The 19,878-nt window shown below is 33.8% G+C and overlaps 2 protein-coding genes across 9 annotated transcripts; both read left to right on the top strand.

Annotated features, from left to right (window-relative positions):
• The first annotated feature begins 578 nt into the window (after positions 1-578).
• Positions 579-7,813, top strand: LOC113848989. 8 transcript variants are annotated; one of them, XM_027478481.1, is made up of 14 exons: positions 579-643; positions 1,426-1,502; positions 1,606-1,807; positions 2,246-2,320; positions 2,487-2,588; positions 3,120-3,160; positions 3,788-3,901; positions 4,822-4,936; positions 5,042-5,232; positions 5,328-5,444; positions 5,550-5,630; positions 5,781-6,019; positions 6,491-6,530; positions 6,936-7,813. In XM_027478481.1, the coding sequence occupies exons 2-14, from the start codon at positions 1,455-1,457 to the stop codon at positions 7,503-7,505; spliced, it is 1,935 nt and encodes a 644-aa protein (XP_027334282.1). In that variant the 5' UTR covers positions 579-643; positions 1,426-1,454; the 3' UTR covers positions 7,506-7,813. The 8 variants fall into 8 exon arrangements, with proteins under 8 accessions (XP_027334282.1, XP_027334288.1, XP_027334285.1 ...); XM_027478484.1 differs by lacking the exon at positions 579-643 and adding an exon at positions 652-683 and having other exon boundaries at positions 6,936-7,771; XM_027478483.1 differs by lacking the exon at positions 579-643 and adding an exon at positions 668-760 and having other exon boundaries at positions 6,936-7,771.
• An 8,240-nt stretch (positions 7,814-16,053) lies between these two features.
• LOC113850271 (LIM domain-containing protein PLIM2c-like) lies at positions 16,054-18,079 on the top strand. The gene is made up of 5 exons (XM_027480735.1): positions 16,054-16,188; positions 16,970-17,069; positions 17,188-17,216; positions 17,487-17,576; positions 17,807-18,079. Exons 1-5 carry the CDS (start codon positions 16,054-16,056, stop codon positions 18,077-18,079), a joined length of 627 nt encoding a protein of 208 aa, XP_027336536.1.
• Positions 18,080-19,878: the final 1,799 nt, after the last annotated feature.

A 19,878-nucleotide genomic window follows, 5' to 3' on the forward strand; every position in this document is an offset into this window, starting at 1 on the left:
TTTAAATTAATATAGCAAAAAAATATTTAAATTAAATCGTTAACATATAACAAGATTTTTAATAATTTTAAAGTTATGTTTATATGCATTTCAATATTTCACTTTAAATTCATATTAAATTTAAAAAATTATTTAATAAAAAAAATTACTTAATATAATAATGTTAAGATGTGCAAATAAAATCTCACATTAACTAAAAAAATTATTTAATACAAAAAGTTACTTAACGTAATAATGTTAAGATGTGCAAATAAAGTTTCATATTAACTAAAATTGAAAAAAATCAAAGATATATAAGTATAGTAAATCTTCGTCTTTTGGATAATGTTTAAAAACAAAACTATGAAAATTTAGACACAGTAGATAATATTATATTAGTGTAAGGCTACACTAAAAAGTCTATACTAAAAAAGCAAATTTTTAAAAATATTTTATTTAAAAATTTATACTCACAAATTATAAATATAATTGAATCACTGTACCTAAAATAGACCTTGAGTAGAAGGAACGTGTTTGATAAAAACGAAAAATCGTGCACGTTTTCTCAACTTAAAATACAAACAGGACAAGTCGTAAATAAGGATAAACTATACAGCTGGGTTGGTCCATTGAGATTAAGAATGTACATTATGTCATCTTAAACGTAAGTTCTCAGTCGTATATTTCCAATGATTTTCTTCTAAGTATATCTTCTTATATCTGCGTTACTTTGAGTAGATAATGCTTAATTATTTTTAATTTATCATTAATTTGTAACTGGGTATGTGTTATGTGATTATAAACTTATATTATAGCTGTTGTTATTTGAATCTGAGCTACCTCACTTACATGGAACAATGTCCCTTCTGCATGTGATTTTCATCCCCCAATTTATTCCATAGAGTTTAATATAATGTACTAAGTTTCTAGCGACTATATGTAATGTTATGGTTTCTACAATTTTATGTTTTGGTCAATGGTTCGTGTTCAATTTTGATTCTTCATGTTATCTTTTGTGGTGGGACACGAGGACAGTGTGAAGGTTGAAACTTCTTTTTTTCTCAATTTGATGTGTGGTGTGCTGTGTCAGTATAGTAGCCTTGGCCTATTGTTGTGGTTTTCTGATTTTGATAATATGAGTTCAATCACATTCCTAAAGGAAGAAGCGAATAGGATCGAGAAACTGTTTCATTTGTGCTTGTTGTCTTTAAGGTGTTAGATAAATTGATAGCTCATCTTTCTTGTTCAACTGTTTCCAAATTTCACACTGGTATTTGAATGCAATATATTGACTCAAATTGTTGTCCAGAACTCCACTCTCCAGCATGAAAATGACCCTTTGATGAATAACTTGAACCCTTGTTTTGCATTAGTTTGTTTTTTTCTATAGAGACAGTGAAAGAGCTTTTGCATTTTTTTATATCTGGCTATTCATTTTGCTAGCAGAACTAAGGGTGGAAGTGGGAGTTGAAGTGATGGAGCAACAAGATGAAGAAGAGATCAATAATTGTTTCATCAAGCTGGTTAGCTTATTGTTTCTTATATCTGGTTATCTTTGTGGTTGTTTGTCTTTAATGCAGCACCAATCCCAGTGGAGGAATTAACTATCTTGATTTTACATTGCAGAGAAGTAGTCCTCAAAGGCGAAGGGATAAGGTTTATATTGGCTGTGGAGCAGGGTTTGGTGGTGACAGGCCTTTGGCTGCTCTTAAGTTGCTTCAAAGAGTTCAAGAACTGAATTATCTGATTCTTGAATGCCTGGCAGAGCGCACTCTAGCTGATCGCTATCAAATCATGGTGTCTGGTGGTGATGGTTATGATTCAAATAGTATGTGTTTTCTGTTCAAATAAATTGTGAAGTTTCTTTTTATCCTTTTAATAATTTATATATGTTTTTGACTCATCGGTGCATTGTTCATTCCTTCCATGTGCTTATACATACTAAAATTTCTCAATCAAATTTATTTTCTTGCAATGATATGCTTGGTGTCAGTTTCTCATGAATATTTACTTTGCTTACCTAAACCTCAACTGCAACTTCTCGATGTTACAATCAAATTTTGATGCTTCTTTCTTTCTGAGAGATGTGTGGTTTGAGATAGGACCCTTACATTTATATTTATTGGAAAACAAATATGTTTAATTTTTAGTATCATTTTAAGGTGTTTGATATTGATATTGAAGCCATTGATGGGGGACTGGTGGTTTGTTTCCTGCTCTTGCAATTTCAAATCTGAAGTTACTGATTGTTGCCAATTTTTTGCAGTTTCTAACTGGATGCATTTGCTACTGCCTCTGGCTTTGGAAAGAGGAACTTGCATAATTACCAATATGGGTGCTAGTAAGAGTTTTTAATGATGCATTTAACGGATCACATAATAATGGTTGATCATCAAAAGATATTATACTTCCGCAAAATTTTGTGTTGTGCATTTGGTTCAGATTGATAGACAATATGGTTTCTGGCATTTGTTTCTCTAACTTCATTCATTCTTTGTTTCTAAAAGTGGATCCTCTGGGTGCACAACAGAAGGTCATAGAAATAGCTAGAAGCCTGGGGCTTAATGTTTCTGTCGCTGTTGCTCATGAGATGTCTGCTGCTAGAATGGGTATTTAGATTTCCCTGTAAACTTTCCTTTGGCCCATGTTATTCTCAATTTTTAAATGTTTTACTCGTCTCAAGTATTTTGTTTTCACCCACTGTTACATCAACTAGTTATCTTTGGTTTGGTGTATGTTGGGTGATTCCCTCCTTTGGTAAAGGTCACTGTTGGAGTAGAAAGATGGATTTGCTGTAATTGGATGATATGCAGCATTACTTCTCTCTAATGTAGAAACAAATAACAGGAGTACCCTAATAAGAAGGTTTTTCTAGCTAAAAGAATGATAGTTATTAACCTTATGAGCTCTATATTTATTTACTCTGTATTTAAGCTGAAAAAGGAATATGTTTTTCCTTTTCATTTTTTTTTCCTACATCTTTAGCTCTTTGCAAGGTTCCTCTCTGAAATTGTTGATGCATCTGTTTGTGCTATTCTTCTTCCTTTTAATATATTTATTTACCCAAAAAAATATAGAGATTTTCTTATTATTCTCCATGCTAAGTACCACAACTTACATATACATACAACATATTTCAGGTTCAGGATTTTCACCAGAAAAATCATATATTATGGATAATGTAAGAATCTGTTCACATGGCTGTTTGTGTTCATATATAAAGTCATTTTTTATTAGGTGATGTAATATGACAAGTTTGCTTTTTACCCCTTTTTTGGTTCTCTCTTTATTGATTGTCGAATGAAAAATTTTGTTAGTTGTTAGATACAAAACCTTAGTCGTTAGGTACAAAACCGTTCATGAGCATTCACCTAGCAGCTTAAGCTTTTAGGATAGTTGGTCAATGTTCATTGACATGGTATTGGAGCTTTAACATCAAGTCGTTAGGAGTTTGATTCTTGTTTTTCTAATAAAGAAACTTGAATTTCTTAGTAAGGTAAGCCTGGCTTGTTTGTTTGTTGTTCTTGCTCTAAATCCAAAAGGCTGCATAAGGGGAAGTGTTAAAGAGAGTGGGTTGTTGCTACTAATAGTTGCTTCTTTAATTTCTCTCTTCACTTATGGACCTTCAACAATGCATACTACTTTACTTGCTGAACTAAGAGAAGGGACCAATCTATTCCACGTCCTTCGTCAGTCAATAATATTTTCATATGCATAATTTGATCAAATGTAGTTATTTGTGTTTGCTTTCTCTACTTTATTTGACTTTTGTTAAGCTGGATGTGAAATTTTGATGTAATTTGTGAAGGGTATCAGTACCTACTTGGGAGCGGCTCCTATTGTTCGTTGTCTTGAAAAGTACCAACCAAATGTAATAATTACTTCAAGAATTGCAGATGCTGCTTTGTTCTTAGCACCTATGGTATGAATTCTGTCTGTTATTTCCTTCATATTCCCCATCTTTGCCACCTTCCTCCATCAATGCCTTCATTTTAGTTTCTGAACTCTGTCTTCATAAAGGCAACATTACTTTATACAGGGTATATGAAATTTTATGAAGTTAAATTGGATACTTGATTCTTTATTTTAAGCAGGTCAATGGAGACTACATTAACTTAGGTCTATTTAGGATAACTCTTCTCAGGGGACACCATGGATACAGCACAAGACACTAATACAACGTATAAAATTAATCTAAAATTAGCATAAGATAAAAATTTTAAATCACAACAGAGAATTCATGTTTTAAATATATGAGTAATTATAGACATACAAAAATGATACAATTTATCTAATTATTGTGGTATTTCAATTAGTATTAGTATAAAAATTTACATAATCAAAGTCTAGAAGCATTTAAAGAGTCATGCCGTGTCTTGACATGGAAGTGTATCTGACCCCATTGTGACATGACATGGCTACAGTTTAGAATTATCCATGTTCCTTAGGGAACACTTTGCTTGTGCTCTTAGAGCGGGATCCAAATGATGAGTCACAGTGGTTGGGGCCATTTATTGTTCAAGCTTCATGCTCAAATGACTATTGTGAGAGGTGGCATGTTATACATAAACTACTCATTTGTCATCACCTAGCAACTTAAGCATTTGGGATATATGGTTTATGACAGGTAGATTTTGTTGAAATAGCTATAGACACACATAAAAAGTAACATGGTGAGAGAGAGCAATACTTGTATTTTTTTCTTCTTAAACTAACATTCATCTTAAATTGTACAGTACTAATACGCAAAAGATATGATCATAAGAGCTATGTCTTTTAGTTCTTTATAGCTTAGTTATCTGTTGGACATTATTCTGAATGATCAAGTTGGTGTATGTTTAGGTTTATGAGCTAGGTTGGAACTGGGATGAATTACAGCTTCTAGCTCAAGGATGTCTGGCTGGCCATCTTCTAGAGTGTGGTTGTCAACTCACAGGAGGATATTTCATGCATCCAGGTCTGCTAATTTGTCTTAACTCTACCTTTTCATATGGTTAAGATATAAGTGGATGGCTTGTGTGAATGAGAAGATACTCTTTAAGCTCTATCTTGTTTGTTTTAGGAGACGAATACCGAGATATGTCCTTCCCGCAACTACTGGATGTATCACTTCCTTATGCTGAAATCTGTTTTGATGGACAAGTATGTGTAGCAAAGGCTGAAGGCAGTGGGGGAGTTTTAAATTTCAATACATGTGCTGAACAATTACTCTATGAGGTTGGAGACCCCAGTGCTTATGTAACCCCTGATGTGGTAAGTAAAATGTTTGTTATTAAGCATTAGACATCGAAGAGTTATGACTAGAAGGTAGAATATACAATAAAGGACTCATTGTGTTCTTTATATAGGTGATTGATTTTCAGGATGTTTCATTCCTTCCATTGTCAAGCTCTAAGGTTCTCTGTCTTGGGGCAAAACCATCTACCATATCAGTTCCTGATAAACTTTTGCAGTTGGTTCCACAGGTACATGTCTGAATCATTTTGTCTTGGTGCAAACAAAACCGTAAATTTTGCAGTTGGTTCAACAGGTAGATCCCTTTGCTCTTATGCTCTAAATGCTTCTTACAGGATTGTGGATGGAAAGGATGGGGAGAGATATCTTATGGAGGTTATGAATGCATTAAACGTGCTAAAGCAGCTGAATATCTGGTAACCTTTACAACCTTATAATCACCATTTAGATCAGTGATCCTACTTTATTTTCTTATTTATATATGTTATGTTGATTCGACTCCTTGACAAGAGTCCTGGTACATCCATCTTACTATCAATTAATATATTATTCATATTTTTCATTAGGTTAGATCATGGATGGAAGAAATATTTCCTGGTCTTAATCACCATATACTTTCTTATATAATTGGGTTTGATAGCCTCAAAGCCACCAGCAGCAATGGAAATGAGTCAGCACATAAAAATATTGAAGATATTAGGTTACGCATGGATGGACTCTTTGAGCAGAAGGAACATGCTTCCCAATTTACTAGAGAATTTACAGCTTTGTATACAAATGGACCAGCTGGTGGTGGTGGTGTCAGGTCAATGTTCCTTTAAATTTGGCTATGCGAGCATTTGGTTAAAATTCTTAATGGGCAAGTTTTATAGCTGAGAACTATAAATCTGTGTTAAATTTTCAATCAATGTTCTTATATGATTATTGCTGGTGAAACCTTAATTTTATTACCAAGGTCTCTCTGAATTTACTGGAGATCTCCACATTGCTTTGGATTATCAGATTCTGCATTGAGTGTGGAATAGCAATGCTCTTGAAGGTTTCACTTCGCTTGTTATAAAACAGATTTGACGTTAATTACTTGGGAAACACCGATTACAAATGAAGCGGGAACAGAAAAAGTTGAAACTGGGTTCTTGAGCTTTGAAGAGCTAGTTATATTGTAGTCATTATATACATATTACTTCTTCATTGCTGCTTTGAGTACTGTGATATTTTAGCCCCTGTATTCTTGCTGCACACTTTTAAGTGACAGATCTTTTTTCTTTGAATGCAGTACTGGATATCAGAAACAGATCCTTCTAGAAAAACATTTGGTACTCTCTTCTTCCCCTTGCCCTGTCTTGGCTTTTCTCACACTTGTGTATATGCATGCATTAGGAGTTAGGACTACACACCTGGATCAATAGAATCCGTTGATCTCCATCAAAAACAAACTTCCAGTAAAACTTGAGAAAAATCTTTTTTAATGGAATAAGGCTTGATTATTATTCAATCAACATTATGCCTTGGATAATCAAACATGGAAATTATTTGTCAAAAACATCTGACATTTCATTTCATTATAGTGACATGATCTTTCTGAACTGCTGATATTCGATAATGACCTTAACAACACAATGAAACTTGTGATTTCTTAACGTAGTTTGTTTTGGTTTTGTACTGTAAGTGTCATTAACCGTGCAGCTAGGACTATTCATCACTGCTAGATTTTTATTCAGGTTAAGCGCGACAATGTTTTCTGGCGAACTGCAATAAATGGGAACACAAGAAGTCAGTCAAATATAGTTGATCATGAATGCAACCTGAAGCACACATTGACATTGCCACCAAAGCTAGAAGCTGAAAATGGCATAACCTCCTTAGAATCAGTTTCCCTTGGTAATAGTTGCTCACCTGCTCCATCTGGCCAGAAGATTCCCCTCTACAATGTAGCACATAGCAGAGCTGGAGATAAAGGAAATGACATAAATTTTTCCCTCATCCCTCATTTTCCTCATGACATTGAGAGGTTGAAACTAATTATTACATCTCAATGGGTAAAATCAGTGGTTTCCTCTCTTTTAGATGTGTCCCCTAATCTTGATTTAGATGCAAGAAATCAAAGGGATAAATGGATGAATGAAAATGTGAAAGTGGAGATATATGAAGTTAAGGGAATCCAGTCATTGAATATTGTTGTCAGGAATATCCTAGATGGTGGTGTCAACTGTTCTCGAAGAATCGATAGGCATGGAAAGACCATTTCAGATCTCATACTGTCTCAACAAGTTGTGTTGCCTCCATCTTAATATGATTTGCTGTACTATGGAAATGTTCCCATGAGTTTCATCTTGTGCCATGGTGATTATGGGAATGAATTCACCATTGCAATTTAAAAAAAAAAAAAATTCAAGCTTGGAACTGCTTTAATTGAAGTAGGACTCCTAATATTTTTAATGTTGTCATTGGGGGGGTTATTCAATGATTATTTGATATGGCTCTAAACGAATTTATGAGGAAACTTATTTACTTGTACTTCATAAGAATTAAGGAATGTAGTTAATTTAGTTAGTACTATTAAAATTTTCAATAGTTTAATGTTATTTTTTTTTTCAAGATTATCATTTAGTCTCTTTTTAACTGATTAATTAATGTGAACGAGAGAAATAATTGTGACTTACCATCTTTCCCAATCCTTATGTGATATTTCAAGAAATTAATTTATCATATTTAATTAAGAACTTATTTTTAATAAAAAATATATTAATGTCGTAAACATTTTAAAGATACAAGAAAGATTGATAAACTGTATTTATATGACTTTGAGAAAATTTTATTCATTGAAAAATAATAAATTTGATTAATAATAATTTCAATATAAGATTTATTATGAAATTTTAGGTTTTAATTGAATTTCTTAGAAATATTTCATTGATTAATATTATGAGAAGATTTGTATTATTATGAACAGAGTTTGTTGATAGTTTTGATTAAAATTTCACCTGTTGTCCTTAATTTTTAGGTTGAGAAATTGGATAATTTGGAATAAAGATAAAAAGTATAGAAAATTGATAAATATATCAACAAAAAGAATTAGTTGAAAACAACATAAGTGAAAATAATCGTCTTAGGAATAAATCAATTGTTCTGTTGGCAATATTATTATTATTATTATTATTAATTATTATTATTTTGGTTACTTATCTGATATGCACATTTACTCGTATCTTTTACAGCAAAGAACAAAATAAAGGTTAATATAAAAAAAAATAAAAAAATATGAATTCTTCCAAGAAAGGACACTTTCCTATCATCAATTTTACTGATATTTAATTTTTTATTTGTGTTATATTTTAATAACATTAGCTCCACCGCCACCGTCAAAGCTAGGGTATTCAAACGCGCCTTATCCACCGCCACCGTCAAAGATCACGTCCCTCGCACGTGGCTATCAAATGTGCCGCGACAATAACGAGAAGAAAGTTAAATCCCGAGGCCGTAAAAGCACGTCGAGCGTTCCGTTGAGGAGAAGCGATTTTCTAATCAATAAAGTCAACGAAGAATAAGAAACTTGGGGAGAGGTTTGCAGGTAGTGGTTGCCTACAAATATTTTTTCGGTGAAGGCTTCTACAAGTGCTTCATCCAAGGAGAATACAATGGTGGAACGGAGGTCTAGAGGAAGGGGTAAATTTGGTGGACATCTTGGGAAAGTTTTACTCAATTCCACATCGTACTTTTTTACAAATTTTCCACTTGTTACTAGTATATCAGCCTTGTGGCGAATATTTCAACGGTGGAAAAAGGTGGTTGATGTTTTCATACCTCAAAAGAGTGATAAACGAGGACGTCGCTTTGGTTTTGTCCGTTTTGTGGATGTGGCGGAAGCTAAGAGTTTGGAGGCTAAACTTAGATCTATTGTCATTGGCAGAATGCGCTTGTCTATCAATTTGACGAGGCATGTAAGGGAAAAAACTGTGGGAACAAAGGTGTCTGCGAAGGGCAGTGAAACGAGACACTCCTTTGTCATAGGAGCTACAAAGACGTCAGGGAACACGTATGCGGAAAAGCTTAAAGCACCCCGTCTAGTTGACACACACATAGGGCAGAAGTGGGTGGAAAAGAAGAAACCTTGGGCTCACCTTGAGTTTGAGGTGGATGAAGGGCGAATTGAGGAGTGTAGAGGTGCTATGGTTGGACGCCTTCACAGAAAACAGGATTTAAAAAATATGCGCGGGGCTCTTCTGCGAGAAGGTATGTTGGATATTAATCTCACGACCATGGGAGATGATATGGTGTTGGTAGAATCTGATGCGGGGGTAAATTTAGCGGATACAGTATCGCTCAACAAATTGTGGTGGGAGAAATGGTTCTATGATCTACGAGAGTGGCAACCAAGTATGGTAGCTGTGCGGAGGGTGACTTGGGTACGTTGTTATGGGGTCCCTTTGCATGCTTGGGGTGAATTATTCTTCCGTAAGTTGGTTTCTTCGCTTGGTGATTTTATCCAGATAGACCAAGTCACGGAAGAAAGACGACGATTGGATTATGGGAGGATACAATTAGGTACTACCATTGCTGAGCTTATCAAGCAAAACATTACAGTGAAAATTAATGACCGTTTTTACTCAATAGTCATGCTTGAAGAGCATGCCTGTGACGTATTAGCCGCAACAGAGGAAGGTGTAGTTAACTCTTCTGAGGACGGCAATGACTCTTCTGAGGTTGGTTCAATGGAATTGGAAGCGTTGGATAACTATTCTAGTGAGGAGGAGGGTGTGCTGGAAGGTGATATCAGAAGTAAGGGTTGTGTGGTTGATTCTGTGATTAGGGGTGAAGTGTCAGCAAAAGGGTGTTTGGTGGATGAGGGTTTGGGGGCTAGTGGTGTGGATGCTATGGGTCCGACGGTGGCTATCTGTGATGTTGTAAATGAGCCTTCTGAAAATGTGGAGAGGGGAGTCCAAATAGTAAGAGATGGATTGAATTTGTCAGACCCGTTTGGATTAGATGCATTGATTTGGAAAAATCCAGAAACACGGGATATGAAGACAATTGGGACAATGCAAGTCGATCCCGTTCAATCCAAAAAGGAGAAAGAGAGGGTCAATGTGCGTGAATCCCTTCGGAAGGCACGCTCTGTGAAAGGTAGTCGAGGTAATGAAGGAGGGAAGAGACATAAGAGCGCAGTTTTCATAGAACCTTCTCAAAAAAACCCTAAGAATCATAATAAAGAAGCGTCAATGCCATCGCAACCTAGAGGACAGGTATCGCTAACTGATGAAATCTCAGCTAATGCTTCCAAGAGCTCTGACAACTCGCATCCTTCCAATTCTTCAGTGGAGGTGGGGGAGCGAATGGTTGCTACAGATTGTGATGATGAGGTAATGGCATCGAAGTTACTAGACATTGGCAAGAAGGTTGGTTTGGTTGTACATGGGAATGATGAGCAGGTTCGAGAGAAATTGATTGAGATGGAGGTACGTGATAGAACGATTGCGAAAGAATATGGGGTTCGCTTTGATACTAAATGAAGATTGGCTCATTTAATTGTAGAGGGCTGGGGAGTGCGGTAAAGCAAAAGAAGGTGTGTGAGATTGTTCGCTCTGAAGGTCTGGAGTTCGGGCGATTCAGGAAACAAAACTTGAAATATGTAATAGTAATTTATGTACGCGTTTGTGGGGTTCTGTGAATTTTGATTGGTGTGCCTTGCCTTCCATTGGCAGAAGTGGGGGTATGCTTTCACTTTGGGATACTTCCAAATGTAAAATACTTTTCTCCTTTTCTGGTATTGGATTTCTGGGTGTTTGCTTGCAGGTATTGGCTACTGAAAACCTATGTGTTGTGGTGAATGTCTATGCATCGTGTAGACTAAGTGAGAAGAGAAAGTTATGGGATGATTTGCTCATGACAAGAAGGGGTCTTGGCAAATTTATGTGGTGTATATTGGGTGACTTCAATGCTGTGAGACAAGTGACAGAGAGGAAGGGTTGTCAGGCAGACTATGGTATCTCTGAAATGGAGGGCTTCAATTCTTTCATTCAGGAAATGGAGCTTGTGGATCTTCCACTTGTGGGTAAAAAATTTACATGGATAAAAGGGGATGCTTCTATGATGAGCAGGCTGGATAGAGTCCTTGTTTCTAGTTCCTGGCTTGATTACTGGGGAGATGGTTTTATTCAGGTTTTGAGCAGAGATGTGTCTGATCATTGTCCCATTATTCTTAAGCACAAAGTGGTTAACTGGGGTCCGAAGCCGTTTCGATTTAATAATTGTTGGCTGACTCATAAAGAAGTTGTGGATGTGGTGGAGGAAGCGTGGAAAAGAGATATTACCCTCCCATGGGCTGCCCAGAGAGCTAGCCAGAGGTTAAGGAATATTAAGATTGCATTGAAAAAATGGAATATTGAGGTATTTGGAAATGTTGATAAGGTGATCTCTGATTTGACAACTGAGTTGAGCTTGATTGATGATAAAAATTCTGTAATAGAACTTTCTGATGTGGAGAAAAAGCGTCAACAAATGTTGGTGGGTGATATTTGGAAGGCTAGGAAGAATAGAGAGAGTCTCATAGCCCAAAAAGCTAGGGTGAGATGGGGGAAAGAGGGTGATTTAAATACAAAGTTCTTTCATTTATGTGTTAATGGGAGGCGGCGACAAAATAATATTCATGCGCTCCAAATTGGAGAGAGATGTGTCGAAGAGGTTAATGAGATTAAAACAGGTGTGGTGTCCTATTTTGCGGCCCATTTTAGTAGTAGAAGTTGGCCTCGACCTACTATTGATATTAATAATTTACCAAGAGTCTCTGTTCTACAGAATGAGGAGCTTGTTAATGCTTTTTCGGAGGAAGAAGTGGGAAAGATGATTTTGGAGTGTGAGGGTGATAAAAGTCCGGGGCCTGATGGTTTCAATTTTGTATTCCTTAAGAGGTTTTGGGGAGTGATCAAGGAAGAAGTGATGGGTATGCTTACTGAATTTTATAGAAATGGAAAGCTACCTAAGTCTTTGTTATCTTATTTTGTAGCACTTGTGCCAAAAGTGTCTTGCCCACAACAGATATCTGATTTTCGGCCTATCTCATTATTAGGTTGTCTTTATAAGATTGTTTCCAAGCTTTTGGCAAATAGGTTGAAAGGAGTTTTGGATTCAATAATTTCAGAAGAACAATCAGCCTTTATTCCGGGAAGGAACATGTTAGATAGTGTACTTGTGGCTAATGAAGCAGTTGATTATGTGCGGAGGTATAATAAGAGGTGTTTTGTGTTAAAGCTTGATTATGAAAAGGCGTATGATTCGATAGAGTGGGGATATCTTTTGTTTATGTTACGTAGCTTTGGATTTTCTGACAAATGGGTCAGTTGGATGGAAGCTTGTGTGTGTGGGGGAAGCCTATCAGCTTTGATTAATGGTTGTCCTACATTGGAGGTTCATATTGAGCGGGGCCTAAAACAGGGGGATCCTCTTGCCCCTTTTCTTTTTCTTGTGGCAGCAGAAGGGTTAGGAGTTCTTATGCGGAAGGCAGTGACTAGTGGGTTGTTCTCTGGTGTTACGATTGGGGAAGGGGGACCAGATATTTCTTTGCTGCAGTTTGCGGATGACACATTGATTATGGGAGAGGCTTCGGTGCAGAATTTGTGGACTTTGAAAGCAGTATTACGTAGCTTTGAATTAATGTCAGGTATGAAAATTAACTTCCATAAATCTTTTGTATTGGGGATTAATACTGGTGATGACTTTGAAAACTTGGCTGCGGAGTTCCTACATTGTAAGATTGGTAGTTTCCCATTAAAGTATCTCGGATTACAATTAGGTGTTAACCCGAGAAAGCCTAGTGCATGGAAGGGTGTGTTAGAGGCTCTTAAAAAGCGGTTAGCGTCATGGAAGCATAGGTATTTATCGATTGGAGGTAGGGTGACTTTGATTGATGCCGTTCTTAATTCTATGCCATTGCACTCGTTATCCTTTTTTAAGGTGCCGAAGTCGGTAATAAAGGAAATTGTCACTATCCAACAGAATTTTTTATGGAAGGGTGTTAAGGATGGATCTAAAATCCCCTGGGTGAAATGGAAAACTGTATGTAGACTGCGGAAGAATGGTGGCTTGGGCATTAGGAATGTGCAGTGGTTTAATTGAGCGCTTCTTGGTAAATGGTTGTGGCGAGGTGTTAACTGTTCTAGTTCATTGTGGGTGCGGGTGTTGGAATCTAGATATGGAAGATTAGCTTCTTCTCTTCAGCGTTCATCAGTTCACAACAGATGTTCTTTGTGGTGGCGTGATTTGCTGGAGGTTATTCATCAAGGGAATTCATGGCTGGATGAGAAGTTTGATAGAAGTGTGGGTGCAGGTTTTCACACTCTCTTTTGGAGAGATAAGTGGGTAGGAGGGGTGCGATTGTGTGAAGCATTTCCGCGATTATTTGCAGTGGCGAGAAATGCTGAATCATGTGTATTGGAGAATGGTTTTCATGATGGCACTAGATGGGTTTGGAATGTTAGTTGGCGAAGAGGACTCTTTCAACATGAGATCTTGAGCTTTAATCTTTTGTTGGAGCTTGTGGATGGAGTTTCTATTAAGTTACTACAAGAAGATAAATGGGTATGGAGGGTAGATTCTTCAGGTTGTTATTCAGTGCAATCTGCGTATTCATGGCTATTTAAACTTTTTGGTGGTCCTAATAGTGTAGATCAGTGTACGGCAGATGCTTGCAAAGGCTATGGAGAGGGAAGGTCCCTCTTAAGTGTCTGGTTTTTTCTTGGCAATTGTTGTTGAATGCACTTCCTTGTAAAGGTTTACTGATTGATCGTGGTGTTCAAATTGATGATATAACTTGTTGCTTCTGTCATGGTTTGGAGGAACTTCCAACTCATTTATTTTTAACGTGCTCAGTTTCATCTCAAATCTGGTACTTTACTGCGCGTTGGCTTGGATTCTCACTGGTTCTGCCTTCAGATTTATCGACTCACTTGCTTTCTTGGGTTGGTGTTGGCTGTAGTAAAAGAGAAGGAATATGCTTATTAATTATTTGGGTAAGTACAGTGTGGTCTTTATGGTTGCATAGAAATAGAATTATATTTTCCAATGGTGTTTTGGATGAGAGGAAAGTCCTAGATTCTATTATTCTGAGATCCTGGAAATGGTTATCACTTGTTAGTAAGGGAGAAGCTATTATGTTAGCTGATTGGTATTTGAACCCACGAAATTGCATCTGTCTTAATTTTGTATAAGTATATTTTTGCTTTTTATTTCTCTGAGTAAGTAGTTTTGTGTATATGGGTTTTGAGTTCCCCTTGAACTCTTTTTAATAAAATTTGTTTTGCCTATAAAAAAAAAAAATGACTAGAAGAAGTGATACATTATCCACATGAGTATGTAACTACAAAAAATTAATATGAAAAGTATTAACTCATTAAGAAATAAAGTTTAGACCAAATAAAAAAAATTATTGATAATTTTTACGATTATTTGGTGGCAAATTTTTCTAACAATTATCACTATATATGTAATATGTAAATCACTTATCCAATTCATATAATAAGATATAACACATATCATATATTATTATCATCATTCATCTTTCATGTCCAAATTCTTTCAAACATACCCTCGTCCGATTCATATCAAAATTCTATTTAACCAACATATTTTTATTCGAGTCATTATTCATATAACTTGCTTCATAAATATGTCATACTTACTTCATAAATATCTCCATGATAATCCGCTGCTATAGTTTTTATGAATAATTTGCATGTATGAATAAGTTCATTTTAGCATAACATAATATATTTGAATTTTTTCTTATTATTTTTTCACTTTTCCTTAATATCTTTTCTTATACCCATAATTTCCATGGCCAAAATGACATGACATAACAAAAGTATTGTGTTCTATCACCATGACATATCATCTGGCCATGATATAAAATTTAATCCAATAAAATATACAGGGTAGAGAAAAATATAAAAAATAGAGAAATTTATTATAAAATTTAATAATAAATATTATTTTTAAATATTTATTTTTTAATCAAGTTTAATAGTATCATATGATCTATCTAATTAACTTTATCTTGTAGAATAAAACTTGATTGTTGTTGTCTAGTAAATAAAAATAACATTCTTATGTTATTAAAATTTAATTTTTTTCAACTTTTTTTTTTTTTGCAGTTTCCAATTTCTTTATTAACAATTAAATTTAACATTTTGTTTTTATCAATCTGTACAACGCGCGATTTTGTATATAATTATATAATTGATCCACCAACTATATAATGTATGATTCCAATTTTCAGTAATATTAAAATAAGTTTTTTTATTTTTTATTTTATAGATTCTTCTAAACAATTACAATTCCAATTAGGATATAGCATTATTTCTGCTCTCTCTCTCTCTCTCTTTCTCTTAACATTGTTTTTTTTTTTTACTAACTTTATAAACATCTTAATTATGTAACCCGAAACTGAACATAAAATTCACAAACAAGTTACAAAAATAGTATATAAAAAAGAGTTGGAAATAGCTATTTTTATTGCATGCCATAATTTCCAATCATTGAAATGTTCAAAGTACCAACCTGTTTTCACTCAAATCAATTGGATCATACCCACAAATGACATAATTAGTTTTCCAAATTGGCTTCACAGAATTGTGGGTCTCCAATCACTTGTCAACAATTTACAACGGGTAGATGTTGATATAAGGTACATTTGCAAAGACATATCCAAGACTTTGTTCAATCCCCATTTGTCTGAGGCGTGCACTCTTGTTGAACTTTCTCTTTGTTCCTCAGACATCCCTGAAGGGTTAAAAGAAGAACATAAACAAAAGAAGAAAAAGGTGTTGTTGAGGAAGGAGAGAAAACATGTCATTCACAGGAACCCTTGATAAATGCGCAGCATGTGATAAGACTGTTTATGTGGTTGATTTGTTAACTCTTGAAGGTATTCCTTATCACAAAAATTGCTTCAAATGCAGCCATTGCAAGGGATATCTTACGGTATATATACCTCTCTCCCATACCCTTCATTTTCTTGCTTCTTCTCCTTTCAATTTTATTATTGTTTCTTCAATTTCTAGTTTCATATGCAAAATGAGAAACAATACTAAAAGTAATTATATTTTTACACTCTTGTTTTTTTATATTTATTTTACATCCTCTCTTTTTTATATATTTTTTTTATCCCTTTTATTCTTCTTCTTTGTCTCTTTTTCTCTTTTACCTACATGAGGATGAAAATATAAAAACCGTAATATTAATAGAGTAAAAGGTAATTTTGTCTTATTTCTTGTATAAGATTTTAAATAGTGATATTTTACAACTAGAAAGTACAAGAATGCCACTTTTATTTTATTTTTTGTTTTCATAATTTTGTGAAAGAAAGCATGAAATATAATAAAATTATATTTTCAAAATTTTGAAAACAAGAAATAAAATAAAAATATTGTTACAATAATGTAATTGTTAATGAAAATATATCATCTTAAAATGAAAACAAAAACAATTCAAAGCAATCCTCTTTTGGCATTCTATTATTCAGTTAAAAATTTGTGAACGAAATTATTGGATAACTAATTGCAGGCTTGATAAAGATTATTTTTGTTTTTTTTTTTTAAAAAACCCTTAAAGATTTTGATTACTAGTTCTTTTGAATACAAAATACGTTAATCCACACACACATTAAACTAACTTGATATGATACCATTGTTAAAAAAAATGTCCTTTAAACATTGTTCCTAAATGGGGGGTTGCCAATATTATAGTATTTAATGTTGGTCAGATGAGCACATACTCCTCAATGGATGGAGTTCTCTATTGCAAGCCACATTTTGAACAGCTTTTCAAGGAATCAGGCAATTTCAGCAAGAACTTTCAAACTGGTAAGATCAAGTTTTTCTCATTAATGCAACCTCACAAGGTACAAGTAGATATGTGCATGCCACTTTCTGTTAATTACGCTAATAACGTATGTTGTTTTCTTGATTGTAAATGTTACAGCAAAGTCTTCTGAGAAACAAAACGAGCTGGTATGTTCACTATCCTACCTTATACTTCATAGACATCTAACTCCCTTATGTACACTTTTATTATAATATAATTATATCATTTTTTTTAACATGTATTCAAGGATACACAATAAAAAAAACTAGTGCATTAATTTTGATATTTTTATAAAAATTTATCATATATAGGTTTCTATTGCATATCCTTCGATATATGATAAAAGAAATTAAAATGATATATAAATAATTCCTGTGTGCTATTTCTAACAAGTTATATATCATGATCAATAGCAGAATAGGGCCCCGAGTAGGGTATCTTCTATGTTCAGTGGAACCCTGGACAAATGTGCAGTTTGCTCAAAAACAGTCTACCCACTGGAAAAGGTTTGTAATCTTTGTATCTTTATGATATAATAAATATTTTATTTTTTCATAAAATATTTTTACTTTTTATTGTTAAGGATGATGTTAACAAAACTATTGAAAAATTTAATATATCCCTACTATATGAAATACTTTTCATAATTTGATCGTAAATTGATTTCTTATCACTTGGAATAGAATTTTGATTAAACAAAACTAATTAACCATAAAATTTTGCTTTTATTAAATAGGTGACACTGGAAGGAGAATGCTACCACAAGACTTGCTTTAGGTGTGCTCATGCAGGGTGCCCTCTCACACATTCAAGCTATGCTGCTCTTGATGGTGTCCTCTACTGTAGGGTCCATTTTGCACAACTTTTCATGGAGAAAGGGAACTATAGCCATGTCCTTCAAGCTGCTGCACACAAGAGGACTGGTTCCTCTACACCTCCTGAGCCAATTGAGGAGCCATCACATCCACCACCAGCTGATGATGAGGACCAAAAAGAAGACACCTCTTGAATGAAATGAGATGGGAAACATGAATTGCTTCACTTTGAAGCACACCATCTAGTTCCCTCTCATAACATTTCATCACAAATTATTTTTTTAGTTTCATTGTAAACTATTTAACTTGAGAGGTTTGTTTATGCATTCATATGTTTCAAACACAAGTTTGATCAGTACAATTAATGCATTCTTTTATTCCTTTTGTTGGAATTTTTATTTTATCCTGCAATCATTTCAGTGACCAGTGATATCATATATCTCAATCTCATATATATATTTGATTGCAATTTTGCACTTATTTACATTATAGGTCTTTGTTATCAACTAATATGGGATGAATGGATTTTTTTTATTAAAATTATGATACAATTATATAAAATTACGGTGGAGTGTGCTAATAAACTTTTTTATTAAATTTTTTATTTTTAATTTCTTAACTAACTTTCATTAGAGTGTTAATTAAAATTCTTATGAGTGACATTAGGAAACATTGTTGGCTTTATTTGGTTAACCTTCCCAAAGATTTGATGGACTTAACACTTGAGCCTGTGATGTCGTTCATGGGTGCAACCCCTTAATCTAAATGTAGCCACGAGTATCCTTAATTAAAAAAAACAAAAATTGCACTCTTACCGTTAATTATTGCTTGTGACCGAATAGAAATCACTTGATCCAACAAGTGACAAAAAAATTGAGTGATAGTATTGAAAAATGTAAAATTATAGGAAAAAAGTATATTTATTCTAAAATCTATCATGTTTAGTTAATAATTTGAGTCATCTAATAACTTAATATGTATATGTGATTGATTAGTGGTTAATTGCTTCTAATTTATATGTTATGCATTAGTTTGTATTCAAATACATTTATCCATTATATATATAAGCTATTTACCGATTTTCTTTCTACGCTATATTTTAACAACAAAATCTTCCAAAAAGTTTCAAATAACATTATTAATAACTTACATATTAATTATTTCTTTTATTTGTTATATTGGATGTGCAAACTTAAATATGTGAGATATTAAGGGATTTTTTTAAATATTTAAGAAAGGTGTGTTCATTATTCTTCTTTCAGGAGTAAATCACTCGTGCTCTAATGTAATACTTTTCTCCAAAATAAATAATAGATAAAAGATATTCAATTACTCAAATTAACATAGGTATTAAGAGACTTGTCAATATGTGTATTATGTGTACGAGTGAAGAGGTACCATCGTCAATATTTATATAAATTAACTATTTATAGTGTGAGTGTACATCTCATCCTAAATATAAGAATGTGAATCCCCTAAAACTTCACACACTTTTTAGACCTTAACATGAACCCTAATGTATAAGCTAACTAACATGTATTAATATTTTATATTGTACTAATCTTAATTACTGGAACTTAGAATGAAGATAGATAACAAAAAGGTTTAATTAAGCTTTAAATCTCTACGAAAGTCACATAATTTAAACTTAATATCTATATTTCTTTTATAAATTAATGTTAACATGGCCTATTAAAACACTGATAAGTATTAATTTTTGGATCAAATTATATCTTAACATAATATATTATATATAAATTTTATTGGATCAAATATTTAATTAACTCACGAAAACACATAAATTTTGTTGATAGTATAAATATTTGCTAAATTTGATTCAAAGGAGGAGAATATGCCTCTGTATATTACTGACAGAAAATGACAAATTATGTTTGGGATATTTACTTAGCAGTTTTTCAGGGTCCATTCATCATAGTTTGAAATCCCGAAATGATTAACGACACTTCACGCGCTGGTATGGCCGCTGAAGATT

Source organism: Abrus precatorius, unplaced genomic scaffold (genome assembly GCF_003935025.1).
Source record: "Abrus precatorius isolate BTA unplaced genomic scaffold, Abrus_2018 Scaffold9, whole genome shotgun sequence".
NCBI lineage: Eukaryota > Viridiplantae > Streptophyta > Magnoliopsida > Fabales > Fabaceae > Abrus > Abrus precatorius.

Excerpts from the sequence above, each read along its gene's own strand:
- LOC113848989 (XM_027478480.1), top strand. Across the intron at positions 1,503-1,605 it reads ATAATTGTTTCATCAAGCTG|AGAAGTAGTCCTCAAAGGCG; the intron begins GTTAGCTTATTG and ends TTTACATTGCAG. Across the intron at positions 3,902-4,821 it reads CTTTGTTCTTAGCACCTATG|GTTTATGAGCTAGGTTGGAA; the intron begins GTATGAATTCTG and ends GTGTATGTTTAG.
- LOC113850271 (XM_027480735.1), top strand. The coding sequence starts at position 16,054 with ATGTCATTCACAGGAACCCTTGATAAATGCGCAGCATGTGATAAGACT. Across the intron at positions 16,189-16,969 it reads ATTGCAAGGGATATCTTACG|ATGAGCACATACTCCTCAAT; the intron begins GTATATATACCT and ends AATGTTGGTCAG. Across the intron at positions 17,577-17,806 it reads CAGTCTACCCACTGGAAAAG|GTGACACTGGAAGGAGAATG; the intron begins GTTTGTAATCTT and ends TTTATTAAATAG.